The 19,761-nt window shown below is 39.4% G+C and overlaps 1 protein-coding gene across 3 annotated transcripts in view; it reads right to left on the bottom strand.

The window, feature by feature from the left end:
- The window catches only part of BMP2K (BMP2 inducible kinase), a 78,964-nt gene that overhangs the window by 45,932 nt on the left and 13,271 nt on the right, over nucleotides 1-19,761 (bottom strand). For all 3 annotated transcript variants that reach the window (XM_070756929.1, XM_070756927.1, XM_070756930.1), the window contains 3 exons: nucleotides 2,816-2,934; nucleotides 2,038-2,143; nucleotides 1,322-1,464 (listed from right to left, as the gene is read on the bottom strand). In XM_070756929.1, the coding sequence (XP_070613030.1) occupies nucleotides 1,322-1,464; nucleotides 2,038-2,143; nucleotides 2,816-2,934 (368 nt within the window). The remainder of the gene's footprint in view (nucleotides 1-1,321; nucleotides 1,465-2,037; nucleotides 2,144-2,815; nucleotides 2,935-19,761) is intronic.

Here is a 19,761-nt window from a genome sequence, read left to right as displayed (position 1 = left end):
CCCGCCAGACGACATTGTTTCGTATGTTTTGATGTATGTATGTTTTGATCCATAGTGTACATGGAAACTGGAGGGAAAAAAATATTTTTTTCCAAAAATAGAAAAAAAACGAGGTTTATCACCTATCACCTCGAGGTTCGACTACTTCAATTCTCTCTACATGGGGCTACATTTTAAGAGTGATATTTGGAGAGATTTGGGGCAAGATACAAAGCTTTTGGGGGAGCGATATTTGGAGAGATTTGGGGCAAGATACAAAGCTTTGGGGCTGGTGATTTTAGCAGTGAGATGAGGTGAAGGAAGCGGCAAGCTAGGGGGCATTTTGGCAGCAGGACGGGGCAGCTGCGGAGGGAAGAGGAAGCGGAGGGCGAGAGGGGAAAGTGGCAGGGAAATGGGGCAGCTCCGGCGTTCCCCACCTCAGGTGCAAGCAAAAGAGGGCGGGGAATTCCGCCGGGGAATTCCCATGCAAGCAAATGGGAAATCCCCGCGGTGAAAAAGAATTAATTATACAGATGATTTCTTAGATCTCATCCAGCAAGTTGAACGTACAGTGTTCCCTCGATTTTCGCGGGTTCGAACTTCACAAATAGCCTATACCACGGTTTTTCAAAAAATATTAATTAAAAAATACTTTGCGGTTTTTTCCTATACCACAGTTTTTCCCACCCAATGACGTCATATGTCATCGCCAAACTAATAATTTTTGCAAATAAATAACAAAAACAATAATTATTGTTAATAAATAATTATGTTTATAAATATCAGGATCACTAAGTGTCTTATTCAATGGCGAGTACCAGTAATAATGGTGAGTAAATGGTTGCTAAGGGAATGGGAAATGGTAATTTAGGGGTTTAAAGTGTTAAGGGAAGGCTTGTGATACTGTCCATAGCCAAAAATGGTGTATTACTTCCGCATCTCTACTTTGCAGAAATTCAACTTTCGCGGGCGGTCTCAGAACGCATCTCCCGCGGAAATTGAGGGAACACTGTATTCTCAAATCAAAGCAACCAAAATTGATGTTAATAACAACAGGGTTTTTTAAGGCACCATCTATCTAAACTGGATTAATAAGGCATGGACAACCTAATAGATAAACTGCACAAGGGCAAATATACTGAGACTTTATTTGATTTTTGAAACATTTATATAGTCACCCATTTTGTACAAGAATTAAAATATTCAATTAAAAGCTTTAAAAAACCATATTAAATAATGCCATAAACAGTTTAAGGCAAAGATAACAAATAAATAAACTACGCCATACAATTATTCATTCACCGACAGGAACAGCATGGATTTCAATCACAATTTTTCTCACCTTCAAATCTCTATGAACGATGGGAGTTTTGCATTGGTGCAGCCTAGCAACAGCTTCACACGCATCACAAAAAATTCTTAGCACTTCTGATTCAGTAAAGCCCGTTTGTAATCTCTGGTTCATCTGATTCACTATTTGCCCAGCTACAAAGAAGGAATAAAAAAATAATGCTATAGATTCAATCCTTTAAGATTGGAAACATCAAATATTCAAAACCCTGCAAACACTTAACACAGTGTTGCTTTTCAAAGTAAGAGTTTTAGATTTCATCTATTATTTACTAGAGATAAATACGAAGAATATCGTTAACATAAGCATTTCACAATAACAAATTGAATCAAAACATTTTTTTATTTAATTTTAGATGGCAAATTAGCCTGATAACTCTCAGTTTAGGGATAATAAATTGCAATTCAAGCACAAATAACAAAATTAATTGTACCGCATTGGAGAAAGTATCTTTTGCAAATCAAACACTGATTCTGTACGAAATGTGCTCTGAATATTTCATATAGCCTTAACATATGAGTGATCATTGTCATTTTTGGACTGTTTTTGCTTTCTGATAAACAACAAAAAGGAGGAACACTAGTAAGTAATGTGGGCTGTGGATAGTTACTTTGCAGTAACTATCTCCAAAACCGCTATGATTTTTGTCCAAAACACTGCATGCTAGCCAATTATTTTTGTTATTAAGATGACAAAAATGTACTTACCACGACAATATTCCATTAAGATAAGCACTTCCCACACATTATCACTAACAGAATTGACAGCACAATCCAAATACCCTACAATGTTCTTGTGCCCAGACAGTTCTTTCTATAAAGAGAGAAACATTTTTAAGTATAAAGAAAAAAAGAATATGCTAACTTTTAAGATCAAAAGCAAAAGTCATTCTATTACAATCATTCAATGCAAACTATTAATCATCGGTTAATTATTTTATGATGTATTAGACATTTTAAATATTTGTTTCTTCTTATCATCTTGGACACAGAATCTCAACAATGTGATATCTGAAATAGTTTAATCTCTTCTAAATAAACTTATGAAAATCTCTTTGTTACCCAAGTTAAAGGGGAAACCAACCACAAATTAAACTAAATTAAAGGGGAAACAAATACAAATTAAACTCTATTTCCTGTATTGTTTCTGAAAGTGAGCTAATAATTAGGAATACACAGCATTTCAAAATTGACTCCAAAAAGTTGTTTTAAAGTACATTCAGGTACTTTCTAACTCCACAAATGTAAATTGTCCAATCCTCTTAGCTGTTGAAAAGAAATGTGGATTGCTACAACCCACAAATAAACTATTTTTAAAATACATTTCCATAATTTAACCACAGTGGTTTCCCCATATCAAAGAACCACATTTAAACACAAGGAAAACAAATTCAAACATTAGATCACAAAGTAATGCATCATTTCTAAACTATACACTCCCACACATAGATACTGTACGTATAACACAAAACCTATATTAACTTACCATTATTGTTATTTCCCTTTTGCAGATATTGAGGTCAGGCACATTATTTACATACATTCTTTTCAATGCACATCGAACTCCGCCATGAGTACGCACAAGGAGTACCGTGGAAAAGCCACCTACAAGAACAATAATGCTATGAATAAGTTGTGTTTTTTTTTAACTTAAGAAGTTAAAGTTTATTTCTTTAAAAAATAATTCAAATGAGTACTAATATTCTTGAATGCTTCCATTTAATAAAACTATCTGCATATTTGCTATCTGAATCTGCAAAAACTACCTGAATGAATATCTGCAAAAAGTATTATGCAATTAAAGATAAATGCCTATTAGTTTCACATTCATTTATTTAAAAAGAATTAGATTGAAACAGTCTGTTGAATCCAAACTTGGAAAGCCAACATATCAAAATAATCAGAGAAGAAGGAAATTGTTATTCAAAAAGTAACTATTACTGTAACTCTGCAACTTCATAGAAACTTAATAGCAATAATACTAACAACAGAGTTGGAAGGGACCTTGAAGGTCTTCTAATCCAACCCCTGCTTGGGCAGGATACTCTACACTTATTCAGACAAATGCTAATTCAACATCTTCTTAAAAACTTCCAGTGTTGGAGTATTCACAACTTCTGGAGGGCACGCAGTTCTACTGATTAATTGTTCTAACTGTCAAGAAATTTCTCCTTAGTTCTAAGTTGCTTCTCTCCTTGATTAGTTTCCACCCATTGCTTCTTGTTCTACCCTCAGGTGCTTTGGAGAATAGCCTGACTCCCTCTTCTTTGTGGCCACCCCTGAGACACTGGGACACAGTTATGTCTTCCTTAGTCCTTCTTTTCATTAAACCAGATATGCCCAGTTCCTGCAATCGTTCTTCATGTTTTAGCCTCCACTCCAATGTGGTGATCAAAACTGAATGCAGTATTCCAAGTATGGCTTTACTAAGGCATTATATAGTAGTATTAACTTCACGTGATCTTGATTCTATTCCTCTGTTAATGCAGCCTAGAACTATGTTGGCTTTTTTGGCAGCTGCTGCACACCGCTGGCTCATATTTAAATGGTTGTCCACTAGGACTCCAAGATCCTTCTCACAGTTACTACTGTTTTTACCTATTAAAAACACTTCCCTCCTGAACCTTATTTAACCGTTTAACATAATTAAATGTTTCGATCATGTCCCCCCTTTCCCTTCTGTCCTCCAGACTATACAGATTGAGTTCATGAAGTCTTTCCTGATATGTTTTATGCTTAAGACCTTCCACCATTTTTGTAGCCCGTCTTTGGACCTGTTCAATTTAACCCATATATTTTTGTAGGTGAGGTCTCCAGAACTGGACACAGTACTCCAAATGGGGTCTCATCAGTGCTCTATACAGGATAATGGGGCAGATGGTGGCAGGGGCCTCAAAGTTCAGGGTGATGATTACAATGGCAGCTGAGATGGGGCTGACTATGAACAACCATGCTTAATACTTCTGCCTCCGATTTTCCCCACAATAACAACCATGTTAGGTGGGTAGGATTGTGAGGGAGTGACTGGGCCAAAGTCACCCAGCCAGCTTTCATTCGTGACTTCTGGTCAGCATCTTAAACAGCTTACACCAAACTGGATGTCATTTTGTGACACATGTCACAATACAGATTATATTAACGCTAACACATATGCTAAAACTCCTACAATAAACAGCAGCTTTTCTAAGAACCGACTCTGTAGAAAAAGAGTAGCAGCACAGAGGCCTGAATAAGCCAAGCTTATATGTTCCCCCATAGCTTTTCAATTAAAACCACCAATACTGTGTACAGTGATCCCTCGATTATCGCGAGGGTTCCGTTCCAAGACCCCTCGCGATAATCGATTTTTCGCGATGTAGGGTTGCGGAAGTAAAAACACCATCTGCGCATGCGCGCCCTTTTTTTTCATGGCCGCGCATGCGCAGATGGTGGAGTTTACGTGGGCGGCGGGGAAGACCCAGGGAAGGTTCCTTCAGCCGCCCAGCAGCTGATCTGCTCGGTAGCGCAGCAGCAGCGAGCAGACGAAGATCGGGGTTTCCCCGCCACCCACACAAAGGGGAAACCCCGATTCGGCTCCTCGCTGCTACCGCGCTGCCGAGCAGATCAGCTGCTGGGCGGCCAAAGGAACCTTCCCTGGGTCTTCCTCGCTGATGCCCCCGCCCGCCCGCCCGCCCGCCCGCCGCCCGCCAGCAAGAGGGGGAGAGATAGAGAAAGAGAGAGAAGGAAAGAAAGAGATGAGAGAGGGAGGAAGAGAGTGTGAGAGAGGAAGAAGCAAGATAGAGAAAGAGAGAGAGAAAGAAAGATGAGAAAGGAAGGAAGAGAGTGACGTCATCGGGTGGGAAAAATCGCGATATAGCGTTTCGCGAAGAACGAGATCGCGAAAATCGAGGGATCACTGTATTTAAAAAAACCCTGCAGCACTATTTTCATCATCATTGAGAAACCAATAAGTTCCTATGAAACAGAGCAGATTCAAGCAAGTATCCTTTACCATTGAGAGCAATATATCCTAACACCTTTTAGATCTATCACTGCTCCAGATAGTAAACCGTAATATCCTGAAGAATATCACGACACTGTGTGATTATTTCCAACATTTATTCAAGATTTTTTATAATTAATAAACCAATCACTGTATTAGTAGAATTATGAGGGTCGCCCGGAAAGTAATGCACCGCATTATTTTTCTCAGCTTACAGTATTGGTACGAATGTGAATCTTTAGATATACATTATTTGAATTGTCAGAAGTGCATGTGTAAATTTTATGTTTCTTCAGACAGATAGCGTAGCTGCAGCAGTGTTTCGAAATGGCATCTGTAAGTGATGTACGTTACATTTCTCACTGCAGAGAAAGAAACTGTTAGGAACATTTGCAAAAGTTTGTGTAGTTTATGGAGAATCTGCAATGGACAGAAGTACGGTGAGTCTCAGAAGACATTTTGAGGATAACGAAGAGGTGATTTGCACAGTGCAGAAATGGCTTCGTGACCAGAATAAGGAGTGGTACCGACAGGGCATACACGCCCTTGTGTCTCGCTGGAGGAAGGCCATAGAACGGGACGGAGAGTACGTGGAAAAATAGGGAGTGTAAAAGAAACATCATTCTTTCTTGTGTGTAAGTTTCATTGTGTTCAATAAATAATTTTTGAAGGAAAAAAATGTGGTGCATTACTTTCTGGGCGACCCTCGTATATCAGAAAAGTTGTTGACTAGAAAAATCAAAATAGAATAGGACTTGCAAGTCTTCTATTCCACAAAAAGTCCTAAGCACATAGAAACATAGAAGAAACATAGAAACATAGAAACATAGAAGACTGACGGCAGAAAAAGACCTCATGGTCCATCTAGTCTGCCCTTATACTATTTTCTGTATTTTATCTTAGGATGGATATATGTTTATCCCAGGCATGTTTAAATTCAGTTACTGTGGATTTATCTACCACGTCTGCTGGAAGTTTGTTCCAAGGATCTACTACTCTTTCAGTAAAATAATATTTTCTCATGTTGCTTTTGATCTTTCCCCCAACTAACTTCAGATTGTGTCCCCTTGTTCTTGTGTTCACTTTCCTATTAAAAACACTTCCCTCCTGGACCTTATTTAACCCTTTAACATATTTAAATGTTTCGATCATGTCCTCCCCCCTTTTTCCTTCTGTCCTCCAGACTATACAGATGGAGTTCATGAAGTCTTTCCTGATACGTTTTATGCTTAAGACCTTCCACCATTCTTGTAGCCCGTCTTTGGACCCGTTCAATTTTGTCAATATCTTTTTGTAGATGAGGTCTCCAGAACTGAACACAGTATTCCAAATGTGGTCTCACCAGCATTCTATATAGCGGGAACATAATCTCCCTCTTCCTGCTTGTTATACCTCTAGCTATGCAGCCAAGCATCCTACTTGCTTTCCCTACCGCCTGACTGCACTGTTCACCCATTTTGAGACTGTCAGAAATCATTACCCCTAATGTGGGCATGTTCAAACCCTTACATCCTTCTTGCTACAAAACCTTGACAAACATGCCATGTTTTATGTAGAAACCACATAACCAGCCTTAATCTACTTAAAATATTGGTTCAAGTACACACAAAGTATGCAAGCCTCTCCCTACTTACTGCCTTCTCCATAACAAATTCTGAGACTCAAGACGTCATGATAGTACAGTACTATGCTATTTAAAGCCCTTACATTTTTAAGAGATTCTTTTTATTAAGTATGATTACAGCAACAAATAATCCTTTGCAGAATTTTGGCTTTAAAGGGGGGAATTCAAACATTGCACTTCCCTGCAAAATCCTTAAACCAAATATGTTCACGCACAAGTAGAAGTGTGATTCGCAGGGGGAAAAGTGCATCTGAGTTGCAGAGAAATGCTACATTCTAGACAATCCGAAGAATATTTTGCACTGCACAGCCTTAGAAGTAGCCAAAGCACCAAGGGCCCATATGTTTTATTCCCATTCCAAATGAACAAAGTTTCAGGGAGCTTTAGTAACTAAAACTGGTCCAGTTAAGAGTGTGACCCCTAGCAAACAAGTTTTAAAAACCACGTCAACAGTGAGATTTTGAAACTGCATTCTACAGAAATCTAGAATTCTAATGGGTTCCATAGAATTTATTTTTGGGGGGGGGGATTCTCTTTAATTCCAATACTCTAATAATAATAATAATTAATAATTTATTGGATTTGTATGCCGCCCCTCTCCGTAGACTGGAGGCGGCTAACAACAATAATAAACACAACATGTACAATCCAATAATAAAAAACAACTAAAGACCCCTATTATAAAACCAAACATACACACAAACATACCATGCATAACTTGTAATGGCCTAGGGGGAAGAGCTATCTCAACTCCCCCATGCCTGAAAGACAGGGAGGGGGGGCAGTTCTAATCTCCGGGGGGAGTTGGTTCCAGAGGGCCGGGGCCGCCACAGAGAAGGCTCTTCCCCTGGGGCCCGCCAAACGACATTGTTTAGTCGATGGGACCCGGAGAAGGCCAACTCTGTGGGACCTTATCGGTTGCTGGGATTCGTGCGGTAGCAGGCGGTTCCGGAGGTAATCTGGTCCATTGCCATGTAGGGCTTTAAAGGTCATGACCAACATGGTTTCTCCACCCAACTTTAGCAAGACTTTTTTTTTTTAAGGGGGGGGGGGGAATCTCTACATAATGAAATTGTTATGGACACTCCTAAAGAATAAGTTGAAGATGGCTGAGTGCATTAAGTTTCATATCCTTTTTCTCTTGGTCTCTTCAGAGAAGTTCTTTGCACGCTCTTGAACTCTGGAGTTCTAGAGAGAAAATCCTTAGCAATCAATTTTTTCAGGCCCACCCCCCCCCAAAAAAAACCCATTTGAACGCCTTTTCTTCACATTATGATTAAATATAATATTTCAGATAAGATTCCAAAAAGTTGTTTTGGAGGAGACTGGAGTGGGAATGAAGCACCTATCTGCAACCTTTTAAAGCAACCTTCTGAAATGGCATGAGTATCACACAGTCCTAGAAAACAATGTAAGACAGAGGTCACAATCGTGTATTACAAAACACTTTTAAAAAAATTGAAACTAAACCTTACCATACAGTACAGTACATTTAGAGTACAATACAGAGATTATGGACAAGTCTCTGCAGCTTTCTTGGCAAGATTTTTCAGAAGTAGTTTCCTAGGGCTGAGAGAACGTGACTGGCCCAAGGTCATTCAGCTGACTTCATAGAAACATAGAAGTTTGACGGCAGAAAAAAGACCTCATGGTCCATCTAGTCTGCCCTTATACTATTTCCTGTATTTTATCTTAGGATGTGTTGTGGTTAGCTCTGGGCCTGCTCCTGCCCCAAGGACTGTGGATGTGGGGGAGACATCCACATGCTGCAGGCCTGTTTTGCCCCGGGTGGAATCTGTTGATGAAGGCTCCTCTGACCAAGAAGACATGAGTGACAGGGAGGAGGAGAGTGTGGCAGACAGCTCAGAAGGAGATCAATTATCTAGCTCCTCCTTGGATTCAGAACAAGAGTTAATGATACAGCCACGCATGCGGAGAGCGATGCATAGGCAGAAACAACTGAGAGATTATTATCAAAGAAAATGAGGCCATCTGTGGTTGGGCGGGGCTGTGGTCATTAGTGAGGCTGCTATAAAGAGCAGCCTGTGGGTTTGGCCATTGTGGAGGATTATCTGATCGTTGTGTTTCGTGACTGCTTTGCTGACTTTGATCTTTGTGGGCTGACTTTTCCCCGCTTTGAAACTAAACCAGAACAAAGTGTGTTTCACTTTGTGAAAGAAGAAGGACTGTGAATTGCCTCACAGCTGCAAGCTAAGTATCACAGAACTGATAAGGGACTTGTACAAATTACCAATTTGTTTGGAGACAAGTGCTCTTTGCTATACAAAAAGAGGGCTCTGTTTATTTGCATTTTTGGTATAAAGAACATTGTTTTGAATTTTCAAACGTGTGTGTGTCTGAAATTGTATCTGTGCATTTTTGGGAGGATTCTACCAGAGAGCTCGACAGAACAGGATGGATATATGTTTATCCCAGGCATGTTTAAATTCAACTACTGTGGATTGACCAACCACGTCTGCTGGAAGTTTGTTCCAAGCATCTACTACACTTTCAGCCAAATAATATTTTCTCACGTTGCTTCTGATCTTTCCCCCAACTAACCTCAGATTGTGTCCCCCTGTTCTTGCGTTCACTTATTTCTTATTCCGAAGCACAGATGAGTAACTCCTCCGCTGTGTTTCTGCTTGAAAAGACCTTCTGAGCATGTGTGGAAGTAGAATCACATGGCGGGATACACGCAAAACGTTGCGATGCGCACCGGTGGCGAAAGGTAAGTGGAACCCACCCCTGCCTTCCTGTTTAGGAAAGCTGCAGCCTGCATTTATTGTGTGATTTCTGTCTCCTTTACAGTAACACTGCAGCAATCTGCAGCATTTTTAAGCTGCCCTAATTCCAGTCAGTGAGTGCAAAAAAAAAGCAACAACCCATAACAAGACAACTAAACAATTAACATTCCTTTTGAAAAACAGAGTGATGCCCCTATGCAATCTGGGTCAAAGACACATTATAGTAAGATAATTTTGAATAGTTTATAAAAAGCCCAAGAGAGTGGGCGAGGCATCTTCTCTCCGGGAAAAGAAAATTCCATACAAAGTTTTTAAAGTTCTCTTTGTACTTTAAAATTATTTTAGTGTTGTTCTTTTTTTCAAGGGCTCACCCTTTTGAGAGATACATATAGATAGGCAACAGCTGGATAAAACTGTACATATATCCATTCTAAGATAAAATACAGGAAATAGTATTCCCAGCATATGCATTATTACTGGGTCCAACACCCTCTCAATCCAGCCGCTCTTTACACTGATCACTCAGGAACACTTAGTGTGACACATGTACTGGTAGTCCTTAAGTTACAATTGTAAAGATATCTTTCCATTACGGTCCCAGAAGTGCTGGTTTTTAGCAAAATTGTTGCAAAATGCAGTGGGATTGATTGATTGATTGATTGATTGATTGATTGATTGATTGATTGATTGGATTTCTATGCCGCCTCTCCCTGAGGACTCGGGGCAGCTCACAACATATAATATATACAATACAAAATATCTTAATCCAATTAGCTAATTAAAAATCTAACACACCCCCCCAAAAAACCCATTAAAAAAATCATTCCATTCACTCCACAATCTCTCAACACATTCATTGGGCAGGGGACAAAGATCTAATAGCCCCAGGCCTGGCGGCATAAGTGAGTCTTATACACTTTGACCTTAAACGCCGTCTTTCAAGGCTGAAGAGACCAAGGCCTTGTAACCTGGTATCATAAGGGAGGTGCTCCATTTCCTTTATCATTCTTGTAATAAGACATCTTCCCCCCCTCCCCTCCCCCCCGATTGGCCCAATTGGGCTTTTTGGTGCTTGGCAATAAGGCCAAGCCCTTATTTCAGGGTTTAAAAAATAAAAGACAGGACCTTATTTTCGGGGAAACACAATAGTCATTCCCAGCTATAGGGTGCAGTGCTTATCTCCATTTCAAAGCCGAGGAGCCAGCACTTTCCAAAGATTATTATTATTATTATTATTATTATTATTATTATTATTATTATTATTATTATTATTATTATTATTTATTGGATTTGTATGCCGCCCCTCTCCGTAGACTCGGGGCGGCTAACAATGATAAAAACAGCATGTAACAATCCAATACTAAAACAACTAAAAAACCCTTATTATAAAACCAAACATACACGCAAACATACCATGCATAAATTGTAAAGGCCTAGGGGGAAAGAATATCTCAGTTCCCCCGTGCCCGACGGCAGAGGTGGGTTTTAAGGAACTTACGAAAGGCGAGGAGGGTGGGGGCAATTCTGATCTCCGGGGGGAGCTGATTCCAGAAGGCCGGGGCCCCCACAGAGAAGGCTCTCTCCCTGAGGCCCGCTAAACGACATTGTCTGGTTGACGGAACCTGGAGGGGGCTGACTCTGTGGGACCTGACCGGTCGCTGGGATTCATGCGGCAGAAGGCGGTCTCGGAAGTATTCTGGTCCCATGCCATGTAGGCTTTATACAGTGGGATGATGCAAAAAAGCAGTAAATGTGACTGTGTTTCCAAGCACAAGTCAGTCATGTGACCAGGGAGGAATTGTCAGACCTTCAGATCTAGGTCATAAGTCACCTTTTTCAGATAAGTCATAACTTCAAATGGTCTCTAAGTGACCAATCGGAAGTGAAGAACTGTCTGTACATATTGGTCTCAAACAACTAAAAACTGTATAAACAAAAGTGTATCCATAACAAAAAAAACAGCAAGAAGAAACCACGGGTATATCATTAGACAAAGCATCTGAATTCATTTCTCCAAGCAGTAATCAGTTTGTGTAAATAAATGACAGCCGGTGTATACATAGCTTATTCAAGTATTATTTTGTCAGACTGAAAAAGAAATTAGCTACTAAAACGTCCTGTGCAAATTCCACTCATATGGTAATTTTGAAAGCAACTATCACAAAGCAGAGCAAAATATGTGACTAAATCAAGCTTCTACAGATATTTTTTTGGAAAGAAAATATAATTGAAACTATTGTTTGATTCACAAAACTGCATGCATGTTTAATTTAATTTTTTCCTAGAGCAATTAATACAAAAAGGGCATAAGAAAGCCTGGCTATGCGGAATCAGCAAAGCAAAAATGATTCAAAATCACCATCGAAAATAGTAACATATTTTCCTTTAGTTCATATGTTTTCTGAACAAGCATGCCAATTGATTTCTGTAACAAAGCATTTCGTTCTGCTAACTAAACAAAGCTGATACAGTATACTAAGCAGTATATTTCAAATTAAGTCTATGAGTTCTTTGTTTCATAGATTTATTTATTATTCAATTCTAATCCCACTACAAACTCATGACTCAGATAAACTTTTTTATGTAACAAAGCAGTTAGATTTGAACTCTGGCTAATTAATATTTCACCATAGTATAGAAAGCCTTTTTCAGCATATAGTAAACACTTGTATTCTGAAAAGGTCACATATCTTAAGGATGGTATCTCAAAAACATTAACCACCTTCATAAGATATTATTCCCTGAATAATATGCTTTTAAACCAATGGTTGTGCCGCGACCTAGTTCCTCATGTTCTGGGGACCCCCCAACCATAAGTCTAGCACCAATTCTCCCAACAGAGCTTTAAGCTGATTGGCAGGAAGGTCAGAGGGACACCCCCACTGTAAACACCTAATTGGCTGGATTGTAAAAACGGACTGTGTGCTAGCAGATATGGCTCTGCGTGCCACCTGTGGCACCTGTGCCATAGGTTCGCCATCACTGCTATAAGGAATCAGACATGGAACCGACTTCAAGATTTGAATCTAAATGCTATATTGCTGTTAACATTCTTTCACGTGTAACAGCTGAAACAAGGAAGTTTAATGTAGGGCAATCCTATTCGGGGACATTGCAAAATTCCTTAGAAGTTTCAAAATACTTTCTATGTTTTAAACGATGGTTCTTCGCAAATATAGCAATACAGTAGTCCCTCGCTATACCGCGCTTCACCTACTGCGGCTTCACTTCATCGCGGGTTTCTGAGGAAGTCGATCGGCAGATTTAAACAGCCCGCCGAACTCAATCGGCAGGTTTTTTTAAAAAAAATATACTGTATATCTAAAATTGTAAATACTGTATTTAAATACTGTATCTAAAATAAATACTGTGTGGGAAGGGTTTATAAACACTTAAAACAATGAAAACTTACCAAACAATTACAATATAAATACTTAAATAAGTACTATCAGTCGATAAATTCCCCATCGCGGATTTCACCTATCGCGGCCAGATCTGGAACGTAACACCAGCGATAGGTGAGGGACTACTGTAAAGGCACATTATTAATTCTACCAATTCCCAAGGTTTTATCTCACTTCTAGGATATTCCTCATTACCATTCTTAAGAATAACCCTCCCTAACTCTTTTTTTCTGTTATTATTTCATGAATTCCCAAACATCCTCACTTGGGTCATTCTTTCCATAGCATAAAAATTATTTAGTGGAATTTCCTCCATGTGTTATAAAATAATCCCCCATGAAGTAAGTAAGCAGTATACATCCCAAAGACCTTCTTGTTATCATTTTCAGAACAGTTTCCCTAATGCCTAATAATAGCCAGCAGCTGCCTTTTCCTCTACAAATATCTAAGAAAGAAACGTGCTCACAATTTCCTTGATTATGTTTTTGCAAATGTTCATTATAGACAATTCCCAGCAAAAACCAACTTTTAATTTACTTGGAAGGATAAGGTAAGTTTCATTAAAGCAGTTATAAGACTGAATCAGACACAATAATACATCTGTATATCTCAATTACTATTTTTCCACATGCAAAGCAATGGTTCTTCTATAAAAGCCAGAGAGGTAGTTAAGTTCCTCCTATTCTATTTTCAAGCTAGAGAACCTTTAACATACTGTGGTTTCCAGTCAGGGGAAAGGAAACCCCAACCCAAGCACACCTGCAGATGTTTGCTCAGCTATGTAATGTAAACATGCAATCTTAAGTCCAAACAAGTTAAAACAAAAGTAGAGTGATACTTTGATACAATACAATATTGATCTCTTCACTTAAACCTTTCCTGCATGATTCAGGCAGTGATGTTTTCTACCTCTCGTTTAATATATACATTAATGTTTTAATTTAAACTAATTTAACAGTTTCCCCTCCTGCTTTTTCTATTTTAGATACAGGTAGGTCCTCAACTTATGACCACAAGGGAGGCCTAAATTTACGTTCCTGAGACAGTTGTTAAGTGAGTTTTGCCCCAACTTACAAACTTTCTTGCCACCGTTGTTAAATGCAGTTGTTAAGTTAGTAACACAACTATTAAGTGAATCTGGTTTCCCCTTTGACTCTGCTGTCAAAAGGGTACAAAAGATGACCACATAAAGTGGGGACACTAAAACCGTCATAAATATGAGTCAGTGTTGGGGGGGGTTTTCCACTGGTGTTATAACTTTGAATGGCCACTAAATGAATTGTTGTAAATTGAGGACCCTCTTATATTAATTCAAGATCTGCCCAGCCAGAAAAAGGGAATGTTCCCAGACTCTGACAGGGGTTCCAGGGGGGAAGTACTGTATTTTGAAATTCCCTGACATTTCCCTGACATTTCCCTGTAACTTGCGATCGAGTTAAGGCGCGGTCGTAGATGACGTCATACCAAACAGCTAAGCCGTGGAGAAATATCGGTAGTTGAGGAAGCAAGTTGTTACCAGTTATACTCATTTTTGCTTGACTCTGCCAGACAGCGCGATCCGTTTTTAAAAAAATATGATTTCCCCCTCACTTTTAAACATTTTAATACAATTTGGTTTTCCCCGATTTATTCTGTTTTTTTCACAAATTCCCTGATAATATATTATTATTATTATTATTATTATTATTATTATTATTATTATTATTATTTAGATTTGTATGCCGCCCCTCTCCACAGACTCAGGGCAGCTCACAACAACAATAAAACAATGTATAACAAATCTAATAATTAAAAGTCACTAAAAACTCCTTATTAAAAAGCAAAAACATACACACAAACATACCATACATAAACTGTATAGGCCCAGGGGAGATGTCTCAATTCCCCCATGCCTGACGGCAGAGGTAGGTTTTAAGAAGTTTACGAAAGGCAAGGAGGGTCAGGCCAATTCTAATCTCCGGGGAGGCGCTGGTTCCAGAGGGTCCAAAACCGCCGATTTCCCTAATAATTCCCTGATTTCCAGGTTTGCTGGACACCCTGTTCTGATTAAACAGTGTCACCTATAACAGAGATCTCCAACCATGGCAACTTTAAGGATTATAAACTTCAATTCCCAGAATCCCTCAGTCAGCAAAGACCCCTGACCTACAAGGACCCAGGAAGTGTGCCTTCTTTGCTCTTATTTCTTTCATGGTGTTGTTGTTGTCATTTTACTTTGAGAGCTACCCAGATTCAATTCAACCGGGGGCGGTATCAAAAACTAAATAAATTTTAAAAACAAAACTATTTTAACACAGGGATGTGTTATAAAAGTATATCAAAACAAATTTTTTAAAAAAGATCTGGGCCATAGCGTATACACGAACAGAGAGTGCATTGCTTAATTAAAGTAACCATCCAATTGAGGGAAATTGATTAAACAGCATTTAAGACAGCAATGACTCACCACTGGAAAGCATTTTGTTATATCAATATTTGGACCTTCATAATAATAATAATAAATCACTTACATGCAAATCATCAGAATAAGCAATGTGATGGGCACAAATAGAACCCAGCCATAGATTTGCATTCCCCTTCCCATCACATTACAAAGAGTTCAATTATGGCCTATTTTTTTAATTAGCTACAGTCAGTTACTTTAGCCAGGCCTAAAAATGGAAATCTCCTTTCAAGCAAAGATCCAAGAGGCAACTGGACTTTTTGGTGTTTTCTTTGAAGACGTTTCGCTTCTCCTTCAAGAAGCCACTTCAGCTCAAATCTTCTTGGAGGAGAATCGAAATGTCTTCAAACAAAAAGCCAGAAAGTCCAGTTGCCTCGTGGGAAAAAAGCACCTTTGATCCTTTTTTTTTTTTAGTAACCGAGTAGTTAATGCATGGAACTCACCACTTGACTCTGTAGTTTCATCACTTAACCCCCAAAACTTTATCCTGAGACTATCCACTGTTGACCCCTCCCGATTCCTAAGAGGTCAGTAAGGGGCGTGTATAAGTGCACCAGAGTGCCTGCCCTCTCATCCTAATGTTTCTCTCTTACTGGTATCATGTATGTAAACATTGTTAGATCTTTGTATACTACCAATAGGTACTTGACAAAATAAATAAAATAAAATAAAATAAAAACCATGATTTGGATGACTGACCTTCCATAGACCTTCAAGCAAAGGGTTATCATGTTGGCACCACTGAAGCAAATACTGTATAGTTAGAATTTTTAATAGGAAAGTGAACACAAGAACAAGGGGACACAATCTGAAGTTAGTTGGGGGAAAGATCAAAAGCAACGCGAGAAAATATTATTTCACTGAAAGAGTAGTAGATCCTTGGAACAAACTTCCAGCAGACGTGGTAGATAAATCCACAGTAACTGAATTTAAACATGCCTGGGATAAACATAGATCCATCCTAAGATAAAATACAGAAAATAGTATAAGGGCAGACTAGATGGACCATGAGGTCTTTTTCTGCGTCAGATTTCTATGTTTTTATGTTTCTAGAATGGTTTAAATCAGCGGTCACTAACTGGTGGTCCATGAGAAAACTTTGGTGGTCTGCAGAAAAATTATTTGCCTTTTTTTATATTGCATTAAATCAAGGGTCTTCAAAACATGGTCCCTGGACTGGAGGTGTGTAATGAACGTTTGTGTTGCTGCAGAGAGTCTCCCCCTTCAGGGTCTTTTTGTGTGGGTTGGAGGGAGGCAGAAATTCCGACTTGGGGTCTGCTTCAGCCTCCTGGAGTGGGTCTTTGGCTGAAGGCTGGTGGCAAAGACTTTGGAAAGCCTTGTTCCAATGAGACTGCATCATGGCCTGGAATTGGCTGACCATCTCAGCCTGCTGAGCCTCCAGGCGCCGGTACCTGAATTTGCACTCCTGCTTGGAAAGCCTATGCTTCTAGTCCTCAGTGAGGTGCTTCTGCTGAGCCTCCTTCTCGGTCAGATCCAATTTGAATTGAGCCGGCTGTTTTGCCAACTCTTCTTGGGGTGTCTGCTTAGCTTCAGCAACTCCTTTCAATTGGGACCTTAAGGAGTCTGGGCGGGATGGCACAAGGAGGGGCAAGTAGAGGCTGGTGAGGCGCCCCCCCTGACGTGAGTGACATCAAGTTGGCCATGGCCATCCAGTTATATGACCACCTAGCCACACCCACCCAGCTGGTTATTAGGCAGATCATACTAGTGGCTGGCGGGATTTAAATTTATGAATGTAATGGTCCCTGAGATCCAAAGGTTTGGGGATCCTTGGTTTAAATTATGCACAATGCTAAATCATCCAAAACAGGACTGAAAATTATTGACACTGTTAGTGAAGTTATTTATTATTTTGAGTTGCTCAAAGTACGAGCAGCATATAAATACTGTAAAATGGATAAATACATTTCCCAAGGAGGAAAGGAGATTGAGCAAATAAGCCTAAAATCTCCTAGAAACAGCTAGTGCTTTGGAATAACATAGTCACGTTAAATAGGCATTTTGCATTTTTCTTGATAAATCACTTTAAAAAAAAAACAAGCAATTTCAAGAGGTGAGGTAAATAGATTGGAAATTCCATTTATTTTCAAGTCACTGCTCTATATAAATTTACCCATCAACGATAAGGAAAATATATACTATGCCTATATATGCCCCACTAAAGATAGTACTGGTGACCTTGAAACAATTTTAAAAGATATGGCACCCAGGGGAAATTTTAAACCTCTTTCCTCAACTAAATATACATAAAGAGCTGCTTTGATCTTAAAGAAATACTTGCATCCAAGGTTGCATTTATATTCATAGTATCTGCTGAGGCTTAAGTTTTGGAATATCATCACATTAACCCATACCTACTTTTTATACTTCAAATGACTTATTAAAGTGTCTTGTGCAAACATAATCAACTTATCAATAAGCCTGTCCAAATATTTTGTCTAAATATCTGAGTATCAACTTCCAACCAGATCAATATGAAATGCAACGCTGCTTAGCTTTCACTATTATATCAGGTCATGTTGCTGACAAGTTACAAAAATGGCAGGGACAATAACAGTCAACATAGCAGAATAACTCCTTATTATATAAACTGGGAAGTTATAGCCAGACTGACAAGCTTGTTCTCCAGATGCCTTGAACTTCAATCCCTCCCCATAATCCTTAAATGCCTATACAGTGGTACCTCTACTTAAGAACTTCATTCATTCTGTGACCAGGTTCTTAAGTAGAAATGTTCTTAAGTAGAAGCAATTTTTACCGTAGGAATCAATGTAAAAGCAAATAATGCGTGCAAACCCATTAGGAAATAAATAAAAACTTGGAATTTGGGTGGGAGGAGGAGGAAGAAGAAGAGGAGGAGGACAGTTGCTGCCGAAGGAAGAAGGTGAGGTGAGCACCCCGTTTTGCCTTTCCGCGCCCAGTCGCTCCGGGAGGCAACCTCGCGCCGGGTGTATGGTAGGCAGCGCGAGGGAACCATCACAGCGAAGTGATTTATTCCCTCTCCAAGCGCCCAGAGAAAGAAAAACGCCCCACTCTGGATTGCCAAAGCCTCCTTAAGTGCCACCGAAAGGCTCCTCTGGCAGCCCAGAAAAGCCTGAGATAGCCAGGATTAAAGGGGAAATGGCAGGAAACTGGCCGGGCCTTCGTGCCGCTCTCAAATTCCTGGGAAATTTTTCTGGGCTCGGGTTCTTAAGTAGAAAATGGTTCTTAAGTAGAGGCGTTCTTAAGTAGAGGTACCACTGTACTGTATTTTGTCAGTATATTTCTACCCTTCCTATTTGAGTTTTCTATCTGCTGCTTAGGAAATCCTAAGGATTCGTTCCAGGGTTTATATTTTGTTCCTGGGACCGCCTTCTGCCGCACGAATCCCAGCGACCAGTTAGGTCCCACAGAGTGGGTCTTCTCCGGGTCCCGTCAACCAAACAATGTCGCTTGGCGGGACCCAGAGGAAGAGCCTTCTCTGTGGCGGCCCCAGCCCTCTGGAACCAACTCCCCCCAGAGATTAGAATTGCCCCCACCCTCCTTGCCTTTCGTAAGCTGCTTAAAACCCACCTCTGCCGCCAGGCATGGGGGAACTAAGATACACTTTCCCCCTAGGTCTTCACAATTTTATGTATGGTATGTTTGTATGTATGATTGGTTTTTATATAATGGGTTTTTAACTGTTTTTTTAGTATTGGATTTTGTTGTACTGTTTTACTGCTGTTGTTAGCCGCCCTGAGTCTGCGGAGAGGGGCAGCATACAAATCAAATCAAATCAAATCAAATCAAATCAAATCAAATCAAATCAAATCAAATCAAATCAAATCAAATAAATAAATAAATAAATAAATAAATAATAATAATAATAATAATAATAATAATAATAATGACCATGAAATGTATCTATATCTGTGGTTTTTGCAAAGATTAAATCCCATCTAAAAGGACAAACTTATTTTGCTCAGAGTGCAGAGTCTGACCCCTTAATTCATCCGAATGGACAGGGTGTGTGCGGTACAATGCTTCAGATCCAAACAAAATTCAAAGAACAACATGAGAAAAGTGAAAAATCAAATACATTAGTCTGCTAGGAAAAGCTATTTATTGCTATTACTGTACTTTTTTTTCTGACCCCATTAAAAACCCATTTAAGGTGGATCACAATTATACTTGGTTTCATGCTGAGAACAACGGGCCACGATCGCTGGGTTTTGTAGCAAAATATCTGG

The sequence above is a fragment of the Erythrolamprus reginae genome, chromosome 7, assembly GCF_031021105.1.
Source record: "Erythrolamprus reginae isolate rEryReg1 chromosome 7, rEryReg1.hap1, whole genome shotgun sequence".
In the NCBI taxonomy this organism is placed as follows: Eukaryota; Metazoa; Chordata; class Lepidosauria; order Squamata; family Dipsadidae; genus Erythrolamprus; species Erythrolamprus reginae.
Note: the sequence above shows the minus strand (reverse complement) of the source record. Positions and strands in the feature narration are given on the sequence as shown.